The sequence below is a fragment of the Bufo bufo genome, chromosome 5, assembly GCF_905171765.1.
Source record: "Bufo bufo chromosome 5, aBufBuf1.1, whole genome shotgun sequence".
NCBI classification, from domain to species: Eukaryota; Metazoa; Chordata; class Amphibia; order Anura; family Bufonidae; genus Bufo; species Bufo bufo.
The window spans coordinates 519,322,305-519,345,561 of NC_053393.1; the positions used below are offsets into that span (position 1 = coordinate 519,322,305).

A 23,257-nucleotide genomic window follows, 5' to 3' on the forward strand; every position below is an offset into this window, starting at 1 on the left:
TACATATAGAGCTAGACCATTCTAGTGCCCTGGAGCAAGAGTGGCACACAGCCCGGGTCAATGATAGAACCTGTGAAGGACTCCACTTTCCAGAGGGCCCCACAAAGGTCACGGAAAAGTGGACATTCCTCACCAAAGCTTTGGCTGACCCATTTGTGCTTGAGCGTCTGCCTAGGCTGCTGCCCCAACATCACCTAGAACAGGGATCAGCAACCTTCGGCACTCCAGATGCTGTGAAACTACTACTCCCAGCATGCAAACTTTCTTGGCTGTTCTTGTAACCCCCATGGAAGTGAAAGGAGAATTGTGGGAGTTGTAGTTTCAGAACAGCTGGAGTGCCGGATGTTGCTGATCCCTGCCCTAGAGCTAGAATTTCTAGGTTTTGATCCCCACAAGGAAAAATGAGGTTGCAGGGTGAACCTGGTGACCAAACCCCTCGATCCACTGGAATGACACCCATAAGGACCCACACAATCCCATATGTCTATTTCATAGGGTAGGATAAGGTGGCAAGTTCCCTTTAAATTGAATAAGGCATTCAGGTTCAATGCTAACATAACTCACATCATGAAGGATAGTGAATAATATAAACCAGTGGCTACAGAGATGTCACAAGTCGGGGGTCAATTCTTCACCACATAAGTCTGGTGGGTGCAGAAAATCACTGTTATATAGCATGCAGAACAGAAGAAGTAAACTGGGTCAGAGCCTAGAGGGACAGATACACATATGGCGACTGTCACTCTGTCTACTCCTAGACTGTGTGGGGGAATATTCTACATCAGATCGCTTAGATTGTGGAATATTGGATAGGGAGACTGCAGGAACAGTGTAGGGAGATTGTAGTGGGAGTTTTTAAACACTGTAGGGTGAGCATAGGGAGACTGCAGGGACAATGCAGGCTCTGTAATCTGAAGGGATCCATAGGAGACAGCCCACTCTGCATAAATCCATGTGTAGCGCACAGAGCTATACAATTGAACAGAGTCCACCTTGTTTAATAGATAAGCAATTCCATTAGGCCTTGATTCTCAAACTGGGGTGAAGAAGCTGTGTAATTTAACGGCTATTGGGGTGCCCACCTTGTTTCATAGGCAGCCAAATATTATACTCAAATGTATTACTGACCTCACAGATTCCCGCCGCTGCCCTGTACCCCGCTGCTCTCTACTTCATGGTCCTGGCCTCGACACATGGGAAATGGCTGGAAATGACCATTCAGCCAATCACAAGTCACAGCTGTGACTCACCTCAGCCACTGATTGGCTGTGCGTGTGTTTCCACCCATTTCCCGCGTGTCAAGCCGAGACCAGGAAATAGAGAGCAGCGAAAACCGGAGCAGCATCAGAACTACAGCAACAAGGGATCGGTGAGGGGAGTAATGCTCATTTTTGTATCCCGCTGTGACACCCCTTTAACACTGAATAAATAGAAAACCTGTAACTTACTTTCATTTCTACTGTGCTCCCGTCTTTTGTAATATGTCTTTCCACGTAGTCTGAAGACAGCAGGTCACTACAAGAAATAAAGGAAATGTTAATATAGTCATACGGCGACCACAGATGATGAGAAGAACAAACTGGCAAGTGCCCATTTGGGGCAGAGAACACTACCTCTCACTAGCCAAATAGGACCTATGCTGGGTACTGAGGAGCGATTTGTACCGGTGTCCTCTATTATGTTAAGGGCTTGTCTCACCAAAACAGAAAACCCTGCAAGTGGGTCACCCCTTTAATTACAGCTGTTCGTCCCATTCAAGTGAATGAGAAAGGAAGCTGTTAATACACTGCAAGGGAGATGACATGCAGGTAAACACTGAAGAGGACGCAGCACTCACATAAGCACCGCACCCCCCCTCTTGAGTGGTGGGGTGCTGGGAGTGGGACTGATGACCTACCCTGACTGTCCTCTTTTTACATCCACTTTATGCCACAAGGATCCCCGGAAAATAAGATGACCACAGATTGTCCTGCTTCAGGGACCCCCAAAATTCAGGTGTGGGAACCTGGCAGCAAATTCTTAATTTACCTGCAGAGCCCCTGCAGGGGAAAATTAAGAATGGCATAATTTCCCTTAGGCAAGGTGCTGGATCTCCTTAAAGAGACCAGTCCTGTATGGAGATGTATGGAAGTGCTCCCTGCTATGGAGACTTATTGGCAATGCTCCACGGAATACTAATATGCCAAGAAAGAGAACCATCTCACCAGCGCCACCTATTGGAAGTGGCCCTTATGAGTCAACATCCAATCTCCACCCAGCTTTAGAACTTGACAAGGGACTATATACACTAATATATATATATATATATATATATATATATATATATATATATATATATATATATATATAATATAGGGACTGGTGAGGTGCATGCAACCCGAAACAGCTGTCTCTTAATGGAAATCTGGCTTGGCTTTATTCCCTTGTCAAATTCCAAGGCTTGAAGGCTTGTTGGATAGTCAGATCTTGACTCATAGGGAGCCACTTCCAATAGTGGCGCTGTTGAGATGGTTCTCTTTCTTGGGGGATACCTCTTTTCATAATGATTTCCTTTATGATAAATGGGCTCTCCATGTAATGCTCCTCCTGGATGGGCACGCTTTGTAGCGCTCTTATCATATTTATACCCTATATACCGTAGTTCAACATCCATAGTTTTAGACCAGGGGCTTCTAGTCCCTCCCTTGAGGTAGTTGCCTGGAATGAAAGGGAAAATAGGGTTTTTTTTTAAAGGGGAAATGTATCTATACCCATTAGTACTAATGCTCTGTCAGAAGTGTTATAACTGGATTTCCTTCGTTAGGACACTTGGTTCTGGATCCATATCTGGACTTGCATCATTTATCACTACTGAAGGGCGCACCACACAGAATTTGTAGCCCTGATTCCACACTTGGTGTCTGATGCGAAGGTATGATGCAAAGCTAGCTCACTGATTGAGTGCTGTACGACATGGGCAGTATATGGGACACCATAAAGAGGAGGACATCAATAGAAGAGAACATCCAACCTAAGATTGGTCCTGGTCCACATAACCTGTCAGCATATGATTTACCATGGAATTCCTCTTCCTGTTAAGCCACGGGCTGCCATATAAAGTACGGTAACTGTTTAACATGAGCATTGCTAAAAAATAATAGCCGAGGTATAAGTTATTCATGTTCCTAGACGTCCCACTAATAGACATAAAAAGAATCAATACGCCCCAACTTTTCATACTGGACAATCTGTAAAATACTCAATATTAATCATTTATAGCCTGCAGTCCGTCGTCTCCTGCTCCATTAACAGTAATGCACAGTTATGATCTCTTCTGCACTTATTTATTCTCAATGCATCAACATCATAGGAAGTCAATGCTTAGGACCCGTTCATAGTCAATCTCTATAGGGTCTACTTACGCTCACATCCTAGTTATGGTATATTCTTACTCTGATCATACTCTCAGAATTGTTACTCCTTAAATGACAAAAATTATACATTTTCCATAGATTTTTTATTTTTTTTTAAATCTGATTAATATGGAAGAAAATGTAGTAAGTGGATAAGCTAGAAAATCCACCTGCAGTTAGACATTGTATATCTAGCAACCAACCTGTCCTAAATGACCTGTGTGGATGGTGCTGCGGTGACAGCAAAGAAGTCAATAAGCTGCCTGTATTATTAATCAGATTTTTATGATACTCTATATTTAAAGTCATTGCGTGCTTGAAATCATACCGCAAATCATTAACCACTAACATGTTCATTCACATTCTCATCAACTTCCACTATTTCCAACGTAATATGTCCCAGACCAGTCCCTACTTCCCAGATATACATAACTTAAAGCTCATAGAGCCCAACTAAAAAAAACATCTGTATCACCTACCATGTGCCATTTATAGTACTGGGGTCTTCTTGTGTGAAAAAGGGACCTCTAGGCCCTCTTAGGAACCAGGGCCAGGGTCCGACTGGTACCTTTGCAGACCCTTTTGTGTGATGCAAGAAGAGAGGAGGGACCCTGATAAAAGGTGCCTTTTGGGCAGGAGAGAGGGCACATGTCCAGGTGGTGGTCTCACGACTCTGCTGGGGGTGAGCACTGTATAAATGCCTGCTGTAGCAGGTGAAGGGTGCCTGCTACAGTGACAAGGGAGAAGGAACATGAGTGAAAATGGTGGGGTCACCATGGGAAGGCATACACAGGGGAGAAGGGCCCCAGACCAGCTCTGAGAAAAAGCAGAAGACGTGAAACGGCTGTTGGCCACACACTGCCATGTCCTGCTCTTCACTTTGTGCCCTGTATGTAATTTATCAATGAATTGGATTTTATACCGGAGAGTGCCATGGAACATCTGGGTCAGGCCTAGACGAGTCTGCAGACCAGGCCTACAGCATGTCCCTGTCTAGGCACTTGGATCAGCAGTCACCATGGCTGCATTGACCTGTGGAGACAGACACAATGATGGCTGCAGTTGGGTGAGATGGCTGCAGCAAAGTGCCAGGTGAGAGTCTGGCCCCTGAATGAAGAGGCAGCGGGAAAGGTTAGTGCCACTGGACCAAAAACGAGACCATGCCCTAGTCAATGCTTCAGACCCTAAGAATACTGGGGAAGTGGAAGGAGAAATGTCCTATTAGGTGCGGGTCTCTACTCTCAAGAATGATGTTGGGAATGAAAAGATGGCCATGCATGGTTGGCTCTCTCCATACTCTTCTATAAAAGTTTCAAAAATAGTTTGGGATGCTTAATTGGCTATTTTCATAATAGCCATAGAAGTGAATGGAGAGAGTCATATATTCATGGTCACGTCATCATTCACAGTGGCCACGAGACTGAGCCCTGTCCTAAAGATAGGAGCGGGTCCCTCCTCCATGGATATGCTATAAATGTTCAGATGCGAATACCTTTTATTGCATATAGTGTTATTATGCTCATTGTGTAACAGTATGCTCCAGAGCTCCCTCTAGTGATGGCTGCAGGCAGCCTGAATGTCTATGCAGGGGATTTAGAGTTTTGTATTGAAAAAATAAGTCATTAATTGATGTATAAAGGAATAACATTGTACCTATTAAAATGATATTCCGAAATGGAAAATCTGGCTAGTTGTGTCCTGATCTCGTGTGTTACTACATAACTTGGAACATTCAGTACTTTAAGAGAGCTAGATAAGATCATACTCAGATGACAGATTTTAGCCTGAAATTGATTAACTAGGAATTTGCAAAATGTAATACATGACAGAAGCAAATTAATAAAATTGTATTGATTGGTAGTTTTTTTTAAATTTTATTTAAGAAGTAATGCTTTTTAAGAAAAAGCGGTAAGTCAGATCGGTAGGAGCCGGGCCATTAAATGCAGGCTGCAGCATATTTTTCTCCCAGTAAGCATTCCCATCTCTCCACTAAAGACAATAAAGAAAATGCTGATTTGTTAAAGCTTGTGCATCACAAATGGCTCCTGCGCTCATGAAAGAGGTCTTGCATTTTTTATGACCAGGTAATACAGAGCGGATGTGAGCTAAGGAAGTGGAAGACGACGATACCATGAACATAAATATAGAAAACTAGACTTCTATCCAGACCTTAATGTGGAGTTTTCCATCAGCGGTGTCTAGCACCTAGCCCCCCACCAATAAGCAGTGTATCGGGCAGCCGCCAGCATCAGAAAGTTCTCCGTCCACTCTGTGGTTTCTAGTACCGGCCTATTGCAACTCCGCTACCATTCACTTGAGCCTGGCATGTGCACTACACAGTGGACAGAGCCTTCTTCTTCCAGCCCGGTCTACTGTATGGTCCCACCTCCATATATATGTCGTGAAGTGCCAGTGCGTACACCCTAATCTTCACCAGCTAATGCTTGGCAACCCTGGGATACTTCAGGTATCTTCCCCTGTGGGAGGGTGCCTGAACAATAGGTGTCTGTACCGACTTTCTGCCTGTTTACTGTATTTTGACCTGCCTACCCTGACCTGTGCCTGACCTCTCTATTGATCCTATGCTGCTTGCCCTGACCTCAGACCATTTCCCGTATAGCACGTACTTAATCAGCACTGACCTTGGCCTGTCCCTGACTACGATTCTGCCTGACCCCTCGGTGCTTAGTACCGGTGTCTCTGATCCCTGTGGGTCATCTGTCAATCACAAAAAGACTTCTCCTGGAGGTAGCGGCCTGGTGGTTCCCCTGCAGCGAAGTCCAGATCCTTGTATAAGCATTAAAGGTTGAATACCAGGGGACTGCCAGGATAACGCCCTTAGGATTAGCCCAAAGTCAAATCTGTAAGATCCATGGCTGGTATTCATGTTGACAATGAATGATGAGCTAAGGAGTTTTCTCTTATGGCATAGCCATACGAGTCCTTGGTAGTCAATGTTATTTTGATCCATTCACAGATTATTCCAGGGAATGAGACCTTGGTAAAATATTTAAGGTTTACTTCATCAACTCTTGGGGACGAGACTCCTTGGTGGCCCCTAGAAAACAGGTGTTCTGAGCAACTGCCTAGATTGCTGCTCCCTAAAATTGACCCTATGCAGAGTTTGTCCTTACCACATTGGTTCTTTTAAAGTGGACAAGATGACAGATTAATATGAACTGGGAGATACAAAAGGCAAATGCATCCTGTTTCAACATTAACATCCCACCTTCCATGATCTTACCAGATTACCAGCAAAAATGTCCAAATAAAGCCTCATCCACACGTCAGTGTTACACAGACATGTGCTGTACGTGTTCTCCACGTCCCCATTCATTTTAATGTGTATTCACACATCAGTGTTTTAGCACGGTCCGTGGGTCCATGTTTTTATCACGGATGCATGCTCTATTTTGTCCGTGTTCACGGATCCATTACGCCTATTATAGTCCATGGGTCCATGAAAACCATGGATACCATCCGTGTCGCATCCGTGTTTCGCCGATCATTAGGAAGAGATGCTTTGAAAATTATTTTTCAGCTGTTCAGTGTCAGTGAAACATGGATGACACATGAACAGCAAAAAAAACGGACACACGGACCCCCAACACGGATCCTTCACGGATCCATCACTGACCACCTTCTCACGGATTTGAGCACAGACGTGTGAATGAGGCTTAATGCTTTTTGGACGTCAGAAAAAGGGCTCCTTTCTGCCCAATTAAACAAATTCAAATGACTGAACAAATTAAGTTTGATCCGATATGCAAATGAGTTTGTAAGTGCCCGATGAGCGGTCCCAAGTCTGGCAAGCGCTCGAGCTCTCCTCACCGAACCCTGCTCCATAACGCTCTTGGTCGTGAGTGAAAGCTCCGGCCGGCGCTGTCCAACATCACAATCTCCAGAGGGGACAGGCAGGACGGAGTGAGGAGAGCCTGGACACTCGGACACACTTGTTCAACTGTTTTAGTCCAGTTGGAATTCGCTTCACAGGCAGCAAGGGGTTGATAGACTCCCTTTAAATATTGCATAATTGTGCAGTTCCTCATTATTAAAAGAAATCTCGGCGTCATGGAATCCATATTTATTTCCTACAGATGCTAATGTAACACATTTGCTATCATTGATTTGCTCTTCAGGCCTCCCCAGGGAAGGTTGTAAGCAGAATGGAGCACTGTAAGCAGGTAGGGGATGTCTGTGCACTGCAGCAGTCCTGAGGCTCTCCTACAGAAGGCCCCATCCTTATGTTCTGCAGACCCTCATACCTGAAACAATGGGAGGGGGGGGGGGGGGTAATCCTTAAGTGGATTCACATGTTGAAAAAATGTCTGCAACTGTCCAGTTCCTCCACCCTTAAAGAAAAACAACCTTGAAGAGCAAGCCTGCCAGTAATGGAATCAATAAGTACGACCGAGCTCGAGTATCACATATTCAAGTGTAATATGTGCCAGGAATGAGAGACATAAATGACTAGGTCTGAATAGGAAGCACAGTGTAAGCTCCAAGAAGAGAAGTGCTAGGTCAGGCACATAAATGACTACTGACCCCTTCAAATCCAGGACTTACCAGGACTTAAAGTTTGATGTTGTCTCCTCAGGATAGGTCATCCATATCTGATCAATGAGAGTCCAACAGTCAAGACCTCCACGATCACCTGCTTCAAGGGGTCGTGGCACTCGTGCAATCTCTGCAGCCTCTTCCTCGTCCATCAGTCACAAGGCCTTTGTGAAGCTCAGTCCCATTCAAATGAAGGATATTGTGCTGCAACACCATGTACAACCACTATAGGTACGCTATGAAGAGACCTAGACCTCTTCCAACAGCTCGTCAGCTGTGGCGGTCTTGACCACCATGAAAATGCGCCACATTCAGGGTTGCATTTCGCCTCAGGCAGCAGTAGCTGATGGCAGGGTGAGGGAGCCTATGGGTCCCGTCCCCGCCGTTCACTCTCATAAGCCTATGAGACACTATAACGGTGCAGGCAGTGGAGATGACTTTATCGCAACCTTCTCTTAGGTGGCGGTGCGGCCACATTCCAGAATGCAGGCAGATGTGATCACACTGCCTGAGACCTGCTGCAGGAGGTCACGATGATGTCATGGCGACCGCCTGCGCCAGGACACAGGCAACTCAGGACACAGGCCTGCATAGTAGATGGCGACACTGAGCTAGAGTGAGATGAGTACTTTGTTTTTTAGTTTTTTTTCCCCCCTGGCACTACTGGGGGCAGTAAAGAGATGGAGCATTATAAATACAGGGGGCACTACTGGGGGACATTAAACACACCAGGGGCACTACTGGGACATTATAAATACAGGGGCACTATAGGGGGCCTTATAAATACTAGTGGCACTATAGGGGGCCTTATAAATACTAGTGGCACTATAGGGGGCCTTATAAATACTAGTGGCACTATAGGGGGCCTTATAAATACTAGTGGCACTATAGGGGGCCTTATAAATACTAGTGGCACTATAGGGGGCCTTATAAATACTAGTGGCACTATAGGGGGCCTTATAAATACTAGTGGCACTATAGGGGGCCTTATAAATACTAGTGTCACTATAGGGGGCCTTATAAATACTAGTGGCACTATACGGGGCCTTATAAATACTGGTGGCACTACAGATGGGCAATTATAAATATTAGAGGCACTAGAGGCATTTTTAACAGTGGGGGTAGTAGAATTATTGAGAATAATATGGAGGACATTGCTATAATTGGGCACTCTTGGGCAGCATTATCACTTTTTGGGGGTACTATTACAAATGAGAGAATTATTACTGTTGGTGGGACTTTTGGGAGAACTTTGAGGAATATCAGTATGGTGCTGTTATTTCTGCAGTATATTTGGAGGTATTGGGGAGCACAGCGAGGTGGGGGGAATGATGAAAATGTGTGGAACCTAGGAGGTTTACGTGGTGTAAGAAGGTACCTGGAATCATCGTGGATGGAAGGTATGCGTCACCGAGGTTCCTGGCCTCGATGAAGTAAGAGCCGGTATTTTATGTGTCAGCAGCAGCTATTGTTGATTGACACCGTGAAATTAAGCATGGCTGTCCTAGCTGATCCGGGACGGCTCTTACTGGGAGTAGTCAAAGTGCTGGGTGGGTGACTACTCCCCATGTGCCAGGCTGGCATAAAAACCAGCCAGCACTGCCAGGTGTGTGGATTTACCTCCCTCTGACAGTGGAGCTCAGGAGGAGTGTGTGCTGTGAACTGAGGGCTGTGCTGGGATTTGAGGTTTGAGCCGGCTGGAGGACTCAGGCCCCTCTAAAGGCAAACAGGCTGCTAGTCCTAACTACCAGAGCAAATCCCCATAGTGGTAAACCCTGCAGAACCAAGTCGCATCTGAAATACTTTGTCATGGTGGTCTGGTCCGAATGGAGAACAGGAGGAAAGAGAATATCTACATCAGGTGACATCACTGGATGTAAGGGGGGATATAGCGCTATATGTAATGACCAACTCAAACATGTCTTTGGCAGGAGGGGTTGCATTAAGAATTTGGCACTGGGGTGGAGGCGCCATTTCAATTTTCACCACAGGCAGCAGAAAAGCTAGAATTGGCCCTGGCGACGACTTTCAACTGTAAATGCTGCTGGGAATAAAGATTCCTGACTGGCGGTCCCGATTAGGGCCCTCAGAAAAAACTTTGCTTGGGGACTCAAAAATGCCAAGTCTGCTCCTCCTCATCAGCGGGGGTGCCAGGAGTCAGACCCCAGCCGATCTAAGACTGATGACCTATCCTGGGAATAAGTCATCACTACAAATTCCATTTTACAATTTTAATTTAATTTTAAAGGTGTTGTCCAGGATTACAAATACATGGATGACAACAGCACCACCCTTGTCCATAAGTTGTGTGCAGTATGGGGTGGTAGTGGTGCTGTTTGTGGAAGAAAGCAGCCCTGCTTTTCTAATCCTGGACAACCCTTCTGAGCAGTGGACAGGTGTGCAGCTATAAGGGGTGCAGAGGTAGCATGACATCTGTAAATAATATAAAGGATATATGGCAAGTGGGGGCCCTGTTGGAATTTTTGCATCAGGGCCCAGGCATTTTCACTGGTGAGGACCCAAGATAAATATTTATTGGGGGATGAGTGTCCAATGCTACTGGAAAACTGAATCCCTTTAATCAGTGATGCAGATTTGTCCGTCAGGTCCCTGCATTATTATACTTTTCATTCTCATGGCTGATTTACTGTATAAGCCCCAAATCCTCTGTCGTATACACAACCAGCTCTCAGTAATAATTCCTGCATGTAGTTGTCAGAGCCAGGGCAGGCGCAGGAAAAATCGCTTGTATACTGCACGCCATTAATGTGATCAACCTAATACACAGCTGCCGTGGAACGCGTCAGACAATGCAGCGGCTCGCGCGGATTACGGCGCTTTAGAGCAGCACAAAGTGATGTCGGTCCACAGAACCCAAGCATCAGAGCCATGGTCAGGCTTTCCTTCACCCGAGGCAAAGCTGCAGCTCCGTATGTAGATGCCCTGCCTATGGAAGAGCGAATTGGTGGCACCCCCATTCCCTACCCGGTATCCCGGCCACATGCCCTGGTATCCATTATGCTGTTAGTATTAAAAGGATTGTCCAGGACTTAAAGGAGTTTTCTCACTAAACATACCGGTATTCTACAATTTCCAGGCTAGCCACTGGATCTGAATACTTTTGTAATTGCATGTAATTAAAAATGTATTACAGCCACTGAGTTATTCAATAAAATGTATCTGTATAGCGCCACCTGCTGTTTGTTCTTTTCCTTTTTTTTTTGTCCGTCTCACTGAACTGGTCGAACGTGTTCAGTTTAAGGCCCCTTTCACACGAGCGAGTGCTATGCATGATGTGAACACATTGCACCCGCACTGAATCCTGACCCATTCATTTCAATGGGGCTGTGCACATGAGCATTTTTTTCCACGCTTCAGTTCTGCGTTGCGTGAAAAACGCAGCATGTTCTATATTCTGTGCTTTTCACGCAGCCCTGGCCCCATAGAAGTGAATGGGGCTTCAGTGAAAAAAACGCATCACATCTGGAAGCAAGTGCGGATGCGATGCGTTTCTTACCGACGGTTGCTAGGAGATGTTGTTTGTAAACCTTCCGTTTTTTATCACATGCAGACAAAACTGACTGAACTTGCTTGCAAAATGGTGCAAGTTTCCCTGAACGCATCCTGAGCCAATCCGTATCGTTCGTGTAAAAGGGGCCTAAATCTTCAACTGCCACCAGCCATATGTGCTGTTAGAAGCTGTGGCAGTTACAGTTAGAGAGCTGCAGCAGAAAGGACACGCTCCCTCAGCTGCCAGGCTGAAGATAATCTAGCAGAGCAATGAATGGGGACATCTCCGGACCCATGTTTGCTTTGTTAGGAAGAGATTGTCATGTACTATAGGATGTCCAGTTTTAATTTTTCACATCAATCATGGCATAACCTAGGATAGGTCATCAATATAGGATTGTGGGAGACTCACTCCTAGCACCCACGATCAGATGTTTTAAGGGGCTGCAGCATTTGCCAGACCAATGGAGCCTCTTTATACTATACCACACACAGCGCCATACCTTGTATAGTGGCTGTCCTTGGTATTGCAGCCTAGTCTCATTCACTTGAAGGCCATGTGACTGATGGATGAGACATCACAGGCTCAGGCCCAAGCAATGCGGCTCCTTCCAACAGCTGATGAATGGAGGTGTCAGGGGTGAGACCCTCACCAATCAGATATCAATGTTTAAAGTGTAACTGTCATTCTTTTTTTTTTTATTTGTGTAATGTATAGGGGCAGTGATACTGACTATTTTTGTAATATACTTTAATTACTGAAATCGCACATTTCTATTAGAAAAATAGCTCTAAAGTGACCCATTTTGAGCCTTAGCAACGCTCCTCTGTCTTCTGTTTACATAACACAGTCAGTACTGAGCAAGTGTCCACTGTTATGTAAACAGAAGACAGAGGAGCGTTGCTAAGGCTCAAAATGGGTCACTTTAGAGCTATTTTTCTAATAGAAATGTGCGATTTCAGTAATTCAAGTATATTACAAAAATGGTCAGTGTCACTGCCCCTATACATTACACAAATAAAAGAATGACATTTAGGCCTCATGCACACGACCGTTGTGTGCATCCGCGGCCATTGTTCCGTTTTCCGTTTTTTTTCGCGGACCCATTGACTTTCAATGGGTCCGTGGAAAAATCGGAAAATGCACCGTTTGGCTTCCGCGTCCGTGATCCGTTTTTCCAGTCCGTGAAAAAAATAGGACCTGTCCTATTTTTTTCACGGACAACGGTTCACGGGCCCATTCAAGTCAATGGGTCCGTGAAAAATCACGGATGCACACAAGATAGTCATCCGCGTCCGTGATCCGTGTCCGTGATCCGTGTCCTTTTTTTCCTATCATTTTCAATGCAAACTTGACTTAGTTTTTTTTTCACTTTTCATGTCCGTGGATCCTCCAAAAATCAAGGAAGACCCATGGAAGAAAAAACGGTCACGGATCACGGAACAACGGAAATCCGTTTTGCGGACCGCAAAAAAAAACGGTCGTGTGCATGAGGCCTTACACTTTAATTCCCGGACAACCCCTTTTAAGACCCTTTCCCCTCCAGACTGAAGAATCTGAACTTGCTTTAGTATCAAAAGTTCTGAAATCTTTTAGGAGTCCACTGACAGATTTCCTCCTCATGAAGGAGAGCTGATTTGTATACTTCCATGGAGCATTACCTGTAAGACACCCTACACCAGCAGGATCTCCGCAAGCAGGACCTATACCCTCAAAAGTAAGATTAAAGGCATCTCACCAAGCCAAACATTTACCTGCTCTGCGCCGCTACAGTCCTGCTCTGCGCCGCTACAGTCCTGCTCTGCGCCGCTACAGTCCTGCTCTGCGCCGCTACAGTCCTGCTCTGCGCCGCTACAGTCGTGTCTACGGATGGGTCTCTCCGGTTTGGTGGACATTCCTGGTCATGTTTCAAGGCTCTTTGATGGGTAGGACGTTGACTTACAGGGTAATTACCTATAGGGGCACTAGAGATACAGATTTCTACCTTTTAGAGGAGAACTCCTATAAATTCTGGCAGACCTGGCTTATCTGTGTATTATATAGCTGCCCATTTATATGACGGGGTCACCATGTACGACACGTCCTGTTGCATCTTTCCTATTGCTAATAGGTTGTGTAGGGACACAACCTATTAGTAAGGGCATTGGCAATAACTTGTTAAGTTTCCAGGAGGAATAACAGAGGAACGGCACAATACAGAGATCTAACATAAGAAGTTCCAGAACTGTTATTACATGGCCAATACAAGCAGTTACTAGAATTGACATATCAGGAGAGATGACGAGTCCGCTTTCATGTGTGTAGTAAGATATTAGAATATTTTGATGTATGTTAGGTAGAGGTGGAGGGGACGAGTTTTTTTTTTGTTTGTTTTTTGTCTTATAAAACTTTAGAAAATGCTCACTAAATCGGATTTAACAATATTTTTCACCGGAGAAGCTCTTCCAGTAATTAGACCCGCAGTCAATACATCCCTGGATGAAACTGCATTATAGGAGATGTGAGCGATAAGCGCCTGTAGCGTAATATTCATTTCCTCGTACTGACAGCTGTCAGCCGACAATTAGATTATCAGAGGGACATTGATTTCCTGGACAGATAAATGCAAAAAAAATAAAGTTTCTGAAGAAAGGATGGATCAATTAATTCAGCAGGAAGAGGATGCCGCAGTCACTTGTCTTGTCTGCCTCATCTTAAAGGAGAACGGGGCAATATAATAAAGTAAATTTGGTGCTTTTCAAAACTTTTTTTTTTTTTTTTTTAATAAGTTGTTGATTGAGCATGGTGGCTCAGTGGTTAGCACTGGTGCCTTTCAGTTCGAATCCGACCAAGGACAACATCTGCATGGAGTTTGTATGTTCTCCCCGCGTTTGTGTGGGTTTCCTCCCACACTTCAAAGACATACGGATAGGGAGCTTAGATTGCGAGCATCATTGGGGACAGCGTGATGCTAAGGTGTGTAAAGTGCTGTGGAATATGTCAGTGTTATATAAGTGAGTAAATGTCTGAGATCGGCGTTATCGCTGATCGCTGACATTAGCTTTGGGTGTCTGCTGTTCGAAACAGTAGATGCTCTGGCGGCCACTCCACTTGCAAGCGGGCGCCCTTTTTATACCCTGGCCTTACGCTTTACTGAGGGGGTTAAAAAATGCTCCTGTGTCTAGATATTGCTTTTACATACTTGTTATGGGGTCCATCTTGTGTCCACTGCTGGTGGTCCCACATGCTCAGTAGCTCAGTCCAATCTTCTAGAGCAGGGGTGCACAACCTGCGGCCCAGGGGCCACATGTGGCCCTTGATACCATTCCGTGCGGCCCCCAACCATATGGTAACAGAAATGTATGTCTATGTCTTGTGGCTGCTCACATGCATTTTTCATGTATTCTTTGATTAGATGGGAATCCTGAAGGTGTAACCAGACATTTATAGTACATACTGTATGTACAATACCCCATAAATACAGTATTTCAGTTGCTAATAACCCTTTAACTTTTATTTTTAGCCCTTGTCGTTTGTTCAGTCTGACAATGTTGCCCCCAACCCGAAAATGTTGTGCACCCCTGTTCTAGAGTCACTCCAGCAATTGTGTGGAGCAGCCTGTAGGGAGCGGTGCACTTGAAGTGCCATGTTCTTACAGTCTACGTACACATAAGGTGGGCATTCTGCTGGTATGTTATAATATTTCACTGTCCGTCCCCCAAAAAAGTCACCACCAAAAATATTTTGTTGGAACGCCTTTAGCTTTGATTACGGCACGCATTCGCTGCGGCATTGTTTCGATAAGCTTCTGCAATGTCACAAGATTTATTTCCAACCAGTGTTGCATAAATTTTTCAAGATCTTGCATTGACGATAGTAGAGTCTGACTGCTGTGCAAAGCCTTTTCCAGCACATCCCAAAGATTCTCAATGGGCTTAAGGTCACCTGGTCATTCAGTATGTTCAGGTAGTCAGCTGACCTCATTCTTGGAGCACATACTGTTGCTGAACCTAGACCTGACCAACTGCAGCAACCCCAGATCATAGTACTGCCCACACAGGCTTATACAGTAGGCACTGGGCATGATGGGGGCATCACTTTATCTGCCTCTCTTCTTACCCTGATGCGCCCATCACTCTGGAACAGGGTAAATCTGGACTCATCAGACCACATGACCTTCTTCCATTGCTCCAGAGTCCAATCTTTATGCTCCCTAGCAAATTGAAGCCTTTTTTCCTGGTTTGCCTCACTGATTAGTGGTTTTCGTACGGCTACACCGCTGTTCAGTCCCAATCCCTTAAGTTCCCTTCGCATTGTGCGTGTGGAAATGCTCTTACTTTCACTATTAAACATAGCCCGGAGTTCTACTGTTGTTTTTCTTCGATTTGATTTCACCAAACGTTTAAGTGATCGCCGATCACGATCATTCAGGATTTTTTCCCCGCCACATTTCTTCCTCGAATACGATGGGTCCCCACTATTCTTCCAGTTTTTAATAGCGCGTTAGACAGTTCTTAACCCAATTTTAGTAGTTTCTGCAATCTCCTTAGATGTTTTCTCTGCTTGATGCATGCCAATGACTTGACCCTTCTCAAACAGACTAACATCTTTTCCACGACCACCAGATGTGTCTTTCGACATGGTTGTTTAAGAAATGAGAAGCAACTTATTGCACCAGTCGGGGTTAAATAACTTGTTACTAGCTGAAAGATAATCGCCCATGCAGTAATTATCTAATAGGAGGCTCATACATATTTGCTTAGTTAAATCCAGGTGGCGACTTATATTTTGGACAGGCAGTGTATAATACAGCAGGTATCATACTATTTTTGCTAAGGCTTTGCATGGCATTTCAATTGCAGCCTTACAGCATCTCATGCAACTACTGTGAGAAACCTACCATTCCACTGAACCATTTTTTAAGGATTTTTAATTCTGTGAATGAGTCTAAAGGGTTGCTTCATCTCTGGATGCTTCGTTTGCTAAAAGTTTTTTACTTTAGAGCACGGCTGGCCAACCTGCGGCTCTCCAGCTACAATTCCCATCATGCCCTGCTGTAGGCTGATAGTTGTAGACAGTCTGGTCATGCTGGGAGTTGTAGTTTTGCAACAGCTGGAGAGCCGCAGGTTGGCCATCCCTGCTTTAGAGGGTAGAGTCCTGACCAAGTTTTCACCTCCAGTAGAAGAGGAGATGATCACAACTGGGCCCCCTCTTGCCCTTGGCCCCATAGCAGTCGCATGGTCTGCCGCTATGGTAGTTACGCCCCTGTTCATGAGCAATCAACTTGGTTATCAAAAACCACAAAGATCACAAGAGTATAGCTGGTCCTATGGTTGAGACCTATTGGAAATATCTTACAAGCCCTTAAGATTGAGATTTGATGCAATTATATATCCAATCTAGACAAATCTCTAAACTAAACAGCTCGGACTCACTGATACATTGTAACACAAGAGGGAAAACAATTAAAGAGGTTGTCCCACAAATAAACACAATTTACTTAAATAGATGGTGCAAAGAGGGACCATTTTTCAAGTGGAATAATCTCAAGTAATGTTCCCGTGTCTAGATGTTGCTGTCACGGGGCCCCCTGGTGTTCTTCTCATCCCCTTCCAGAATGTCCACCTAATGTGTCCAATACCGGTGGTCACACATGCTCAGCAGTTCAGTCCTGGATCCTCTTGTACACGGGCGGCAGGTGACTCCTGCTATTGTGCAGCCAACCAAGAAGCAGCTTCTTCTCACCAGCCCTGGACATTCTGAGTGGGAATCAAAAGACACCAGGGGGCCCCAGAACAGGTATGTGACTACGATATCTAGACACAGGAGCAATTTATTTCCATTCTGTTTGGGGTGACTAACTGAAGGAATACTTTGTAATAGAACCCCACTTTTATGCTTTATTTACATGAAACCAGACAACCCCTCTAAACTTGATGGCCTAGTATCGTTACCTTTCTATAGTACTACTGGCACATACCAATTGATAGCAGATTGCATTTATCAACTAGCCATGTAAAAAATAATTATCGCCTGGGCTCGATTTCACGTCTCAGTACTATGATGACATCACCCTCATCATCCATCTGCTCAGATGCTGGCAGATCCCCCCTGTCTGCTTTTGCCCTCCAGAAGAACGAGACAAGTAAATAGCTGGAGACGATGGGGATGGGGGGGCGCTGATGCATTGGACATTAGCTCAGCACATCGATAAATACAGAAGCTATAAGTGATGTGTCCCTGTTCCCCTGCCATTCAGAGTCCTGGGAAAGCTGGATGGCGACCCCTGTGCCAGTGTCACATAAGAAACTAATATGGACTCAGCTTCCAGGAGGTTGTCACCAAACTTTCGAAGACTCCTGAGTGACAGAGGCATTTAGTTACCCAATGAAGAGCGGGAGGACAAGCTTTTTCATTTTAGTCTCTAAAAAAAGCTGGGTGACCCCCTCAATGGGACTATACTAGTTATCGCCCAGATTTCCAAGAAGCAGATGATGTTCACCTAGGCTAGGATGTTGGTCAGGATACGAAAAACATGGCTGCTTTCTTGCAAAAACAACGCCACACCGGTCCACAGGCTATGTGTGGTATTGCGGCCCATTCACAGGAGCTGAGCTGCAATACCAGACAATATGCCGTATTTAGGAGAAAGCAGCTATGTTTTTCTAACCATGGACAACTCTTTTAAAAAGGGGTTGTGAACTTTTTGGGGGGTTTGGCAAACCCTCCTACTGGGCAGACCTGCGAAGGGAGGCATACTTACCTGCTTCCCGTTTCTGGCTTTTCGCTCAGATCCCTGGATGTAAACTTCTGCTTTGACACCGCTGCAAGCAATCACTGGCAGCAACAGTGACCTGCTGCCCCTGCGTCATGTCAAATGGTCACGTGACACAAGGGGAGCAGGTCACCGCTAATAGCAGGCCGCAACGGAAACGAGCCTTCCTAGCATTGTGCATTCCTAGCATTGGCTGCCCCAACCGCCCCCATCACCAGATTCCTTGGAACCATGCTGAGAATAATAGGGTATTGTCCCATGAACTAACCTTTTGTCATCCAATAAATGTCATTTAATTTGCACCTTCAAAAAGTGTGCCGAATTTATTTTATTTTTTTACCTGAGCCTGTGGTGAAGAGTCCATTGAAGAGCATGTTCCATAACTACTTGAACACTATCCTAAGGCTAGGCCATCAATATGACAACCCCAGAAAATCCCTTGAAGAAAAGGAAAGCTCAAGGGCTTCTATTTACTAGCAATAGTTTTATTTTGTGGGGAAGGGGGGGATGCAATTTTTTATTTTTTTTTGCTGGACACGTGAGTGATCTCACTCTCCTGAGCTAGGACACGACCGCGTCCACTGGTAGCAGCATATTAATAATACATGATGATCTCTCAGTAATTGCACTTGCTTGGCATACAAGTTATCAGCTCTTAGTGCAGAGATTATGGGGATTCTAGTAAGTGTAAATTTGAGGATGTTCACAGTGGGGAATGAAGCTGCAGATTCAGAAACAAGCCGGGGCCTGGAGAACAGAGAAACGCCAGACGTAGACATTACGTAGAGCTTGAAAAATAATGAGAGATTTTTTCCCCATGATTGGTTATGTGGTGGATAAATGGGGTATTTACCCCGGGGCTTCCTATAAGGTACAGACGTGTGTATCCCACAGAGATACAGATTGTCCTATCTGAGAGTATCAGATTCTCAGAGAAAGTACATATTAGTGTGAACACCACCGAGGCTGCGGTGTAGGCCGTACTTTTGTCCCTCTCAGTCAAGTGTTCACACATGTGATATGGCCCCATAGAAAAACTCTGAATGGGCTCCACTTCCCTACTGAGATCTCTCCCTAATACACTATACCTTTATTAAATGTAAAATCTATCATTGAATGTTCAGGTCCAAAAGTCTATGCCGATCAATTTCCCAATATATATAGATTTTCTTTTTGATTTATCAAATTAAATAATTCTGAATTCATGCAGTCACCACTAGAGGGAGCCAATTGCTTATGGCTCTATACAGCTAGTATTAAAGGGGGTTTTCTGCTTTCCCATATTGATGACCTATCCTCAGGATAGGTTATCAATATTAGATCAGCAGGGGCCCGATTCTCAGCAACCCTGCCGGTCAGCTACATGACAATGCAACGGCAAGCAGGTGTAATTACAGCGCTTCCATTCCCTTCACTTGAATGGAATGGAGTGTAACAAAAATTGCTTTCTACCAGTCAAGTGAATGGGACAGAGGAGCTGTATTTATACCTGCTAGCTGCAGCAATGTCTTTGAGCAAGAAAACAGTGAAGAGAATGCAGCACTGCATTATTTTCATACAGCTGATCAGCAGGGGAGCCCGGGTGTCAGACCTCAGCCGATCTGATGTAGATAACCTATCCTGAGGAAAAGCAGAAGACCCCTTTAAACTCAACAGGATCTGTATAAATCTGTATAAAGTGAGCTCCCCCTGTTGGTGCCTGCAGCAAGCCATTATGACAGCAAGCAGGGGAAGCCGTTCAGAGCTGGTCTACTATGGGCCCCATTGCAGTCAGCCCTCCTTGCTGCTGTGTCTATATCTTGTACAGTTGCTGTTGGGAACATTTTCAATTGACTATGTTTTTTTTAGAATATACTTTATTATATTTACTTGATGTATGTGCAGGGTCCTGGTCTATGCAAGAAAGAGGTCAAAGGCCCTGGAGACTGTGGCGTTTCGCTCTGGTAGATAGGGTAAGCGGGCGCAGTACAGAGGCAAAAGACCAGTTCTTAGCTCAAAATGTCAGTGTTTATTCACACTTGAGGCGATTGCACAAAACAGCACGTAACCTTGCAGTCTTGGTGTTAATTCACACACAATGGAAAGTTTATATAACACAAGTCACCTTGCTGGCAGTTCTGCCTCCAGTAGTCCACAGCAGGCTTTAGGGGGCCTGTTTCCCCAGCGTGCGGCTCTCCGCCCTCCAGCACGGCACAAAGCCTCAGAACCCAAATATAGAGACATCTCTGCTGAGCCCAGCTGCCTATTTAACCACCTCCGGACCGCCTAACGCAGGATCGCGTTCCGGAGGTGGCAGCGCTGCGCACAGTCACGCATATACGCGTCATCTCGCGAGACGCGAGACTTCCTGTGAACGCGCGCACACAGGCGCGCGCGCTCACAGGAACGGAAGGTAAGAGAGTTGATCTCCAGCCTGCCAGCGGCGATCGTTCGCTGGCAGGCTGGAGATGTGTTTTTTTTAACCCCTAACAGGTATATTAGACGCTGTTTTGATAACAGCGTCTAATATACCTGCTACCTGGTCCTCTGGTGGTCCCCTTTGTTTGGATCGACCACCAGAGGACACAGGTAGCTCAGTAAAGTAGCACCAAGCACCACTACACTACACTACACCCCCCCCCCCCGTCACTTATTAACCCCTTATTAGCCCCTGATCACCCCTAATCACCCCTGATCACCCCATATAGACTCCCTGATCACCCCCCTGTCATTGATTACCCCCCTGTCATTGATCAACCCCCTGTAAAGCTCCATTCAGACGTCCGCATGATTTTTACGGATCCACTGATAGATGGATCGGATCCGCAAAACGCATCCGGACGTCTGAATGAAGCCTTACAGGGGCGTGATCAATGACTGTGGTGATCACCCCATATAGACTCCCTGATCACCCCCCTGTCATTGATTACCCCCCTGTCATTGATTACCCCCCTGTAAAGCTCCATTCAGATGTCCGCATGATTTTTACGGATGCACTGATACATGGATCGGATCCGCAAAACGCATCCGGTCGTCTGAATGAAGCCTTACAGGGGCATGATCAATGACTGTGGTGATCACCCCATATAGACTCCCTGATCACCCCCCTGTCATTGATTACCCCCCTGTAAAGCTCCATTCAGATGTCCGCATGATTTTTACGGATGCACTGATAGATGGATCGGATCCGCAAAACGCATCCGGACGTCTGAATGAAGCCTTACAGGGGCATGATCAATGACTGTGGTGATCACCCCATATAGACTCCCTGATCACCCCCCTGTCATTGATTACCCCCCTGTAAAGCTCCATTCAGATGTCCGCATGATTTTTACGGATGCACTGATAGATGGATCGGATCCGCAAAACGCATCCGGACGTCTGAATGAAGCCTTACAGGGGCGTGATCAATGACTGTGGTGATCACCCCATATAGACTCCCTGATCACCCCCCTGTCATTGATTACCCCCCTGTCATTGATTACCCCCCTGTAAAGCTCCATTCAGATGTCCGCATGATTTTTACGGATGCACTGATAGATGGATCGGATCCGCAAAACGCATCCGGACGTCTGAATGAAGCCTTACAGGGGCATGATCAATGACTGTGGTGATCACCCCATATAGACTCCCTGATCACCCCCCTGTAAAGCTCCATTCAGATGTCCGCATGATTTTTACGGATGCACTGATACATGGATCGGATCCGCAAAACGCATCCGGTCGTCTGAATGAAGCCTTACAGGGGCATGATCAATGACTGTGGTGATCACCCCCCTGTCATTGATCACCCCCCTGTAAAGCTCCATTCAGATGTCCGCATGATTTTTACGGATGCACTGATAGATGGATCGGATCCGCAAAACGCATCCGGACGTCTGAATGAAGCCTTACAGGGGCGTGATCAATGACTGTGGTGATCACCCCATATAGACTCCCTGATTACCACCCTGTCATTGATTACCCCCCTGTAAAGCTCCATTCAGATGTCCGCATGATTTTTACGGATGCACTGATAGATGGATCGGATCCGCAAAACGCATCCGGACGTCTGAATGAAGCCTTACACGGGCGTGATCAATGACTGTGGTTATCACCCCATATAGACTCCCTGATCACCCCCCTGTCATTGATCACCCCCCTGTCATTGATCACCACCCCTGTCATTGATCACCCCCCCTGTCATTGATCACCCCCCCTGTCATTGATCACCCCTCTGTAAGGCTCCATTCAGATATTTTTTTGGCCCAAGTTAGCGGAATTTTTTTTTTTTTTTCTTACAAAGTCTCATATTCCACTAACTTGTGTCAAAAAATAAAATCTCACATGAACTCCCCATACCCCTCACGGAATCCAAATGCGTAAAATTTTTTAGACATTTATATTCCAGACTTCTTCTCACGCTTTAGGGCCCCTAGAATGCCAGGGCAGTATAAATACCCCACATGTGACCCCATTTCGGAAAGAAGACACCCCCAGGTATTCCGTGAGGGGCATATTGAGTCCATGAAAGATTGAAATTTTTGTCCCAAGTTAGCGGAACGGGAGACTTTGTGAGAAAAAAATTAAAAATATCAATTTCCGCTAACTTGTGCCAAAAAAAAAAAATTTCTATGAACTCGCCATGCCCCTCATTGAATACCTTGGGGTGTCTTCTTTCCAAAATGGTGTCACATGTGGGGTATTTATACTGCCCTGGCATTCTAGGGGCCCCAAAGCGTGAGAAGAAGTCTGGTATCCAAATGTCTAAAAATGCCCTCCTAAAAGGAATTTGGGCACCTTTGCGCATCTAGGCTGCAAAAAAGTGTCACACATCTGGTATCGCCGTACTCAGGAGAGGTTGGGGAATGTGTTTTGGGGTGTCATTTTACATATACCCATGCTGGGTGAGAGAAATATCTTGGTCAAATGCCAACTTTGTATAAAAAAATGGGAAAAGTTGTCTTTTGCCAAGATATTTCTCTCACCCAGCATGGGTATATGTAAAATGACACCCCAAAACACATTCCCCAACTTCTCCTGAATACGGCGATACCACATGTGTGACACTTTTTTGCAGCCTAG

At 45.5% G+C, this 23,257-nt stretch overlaps 1 protein-coding gene across 6 annotated transcripts in view; it reads right to left on the reverse strand.

Moving 5' to 3' along the window:
* ADAM22 (ADAM metallopeptidase domain 22) overlaps positions 1-23,257 on the reverse strand; it is a 281,199-nt gene that overhangs the window by 157,751 nt on the left and 100,191 nt on the right. For all 6 annotated transcript variants that reach the window (XM_040434533.1, XM_040434530.1, XM_040434531.1 and 3 more), the window contains exon 4: positions 1,449-1,515. In XM_040434533.1, the coding sequence (XP_040290467.1) occupies positions 1,449-1,515 (67 nt within the window). The remainder of the gene's footprint in view (positions 1-1,448; positions 1,516-23,257) is intronic.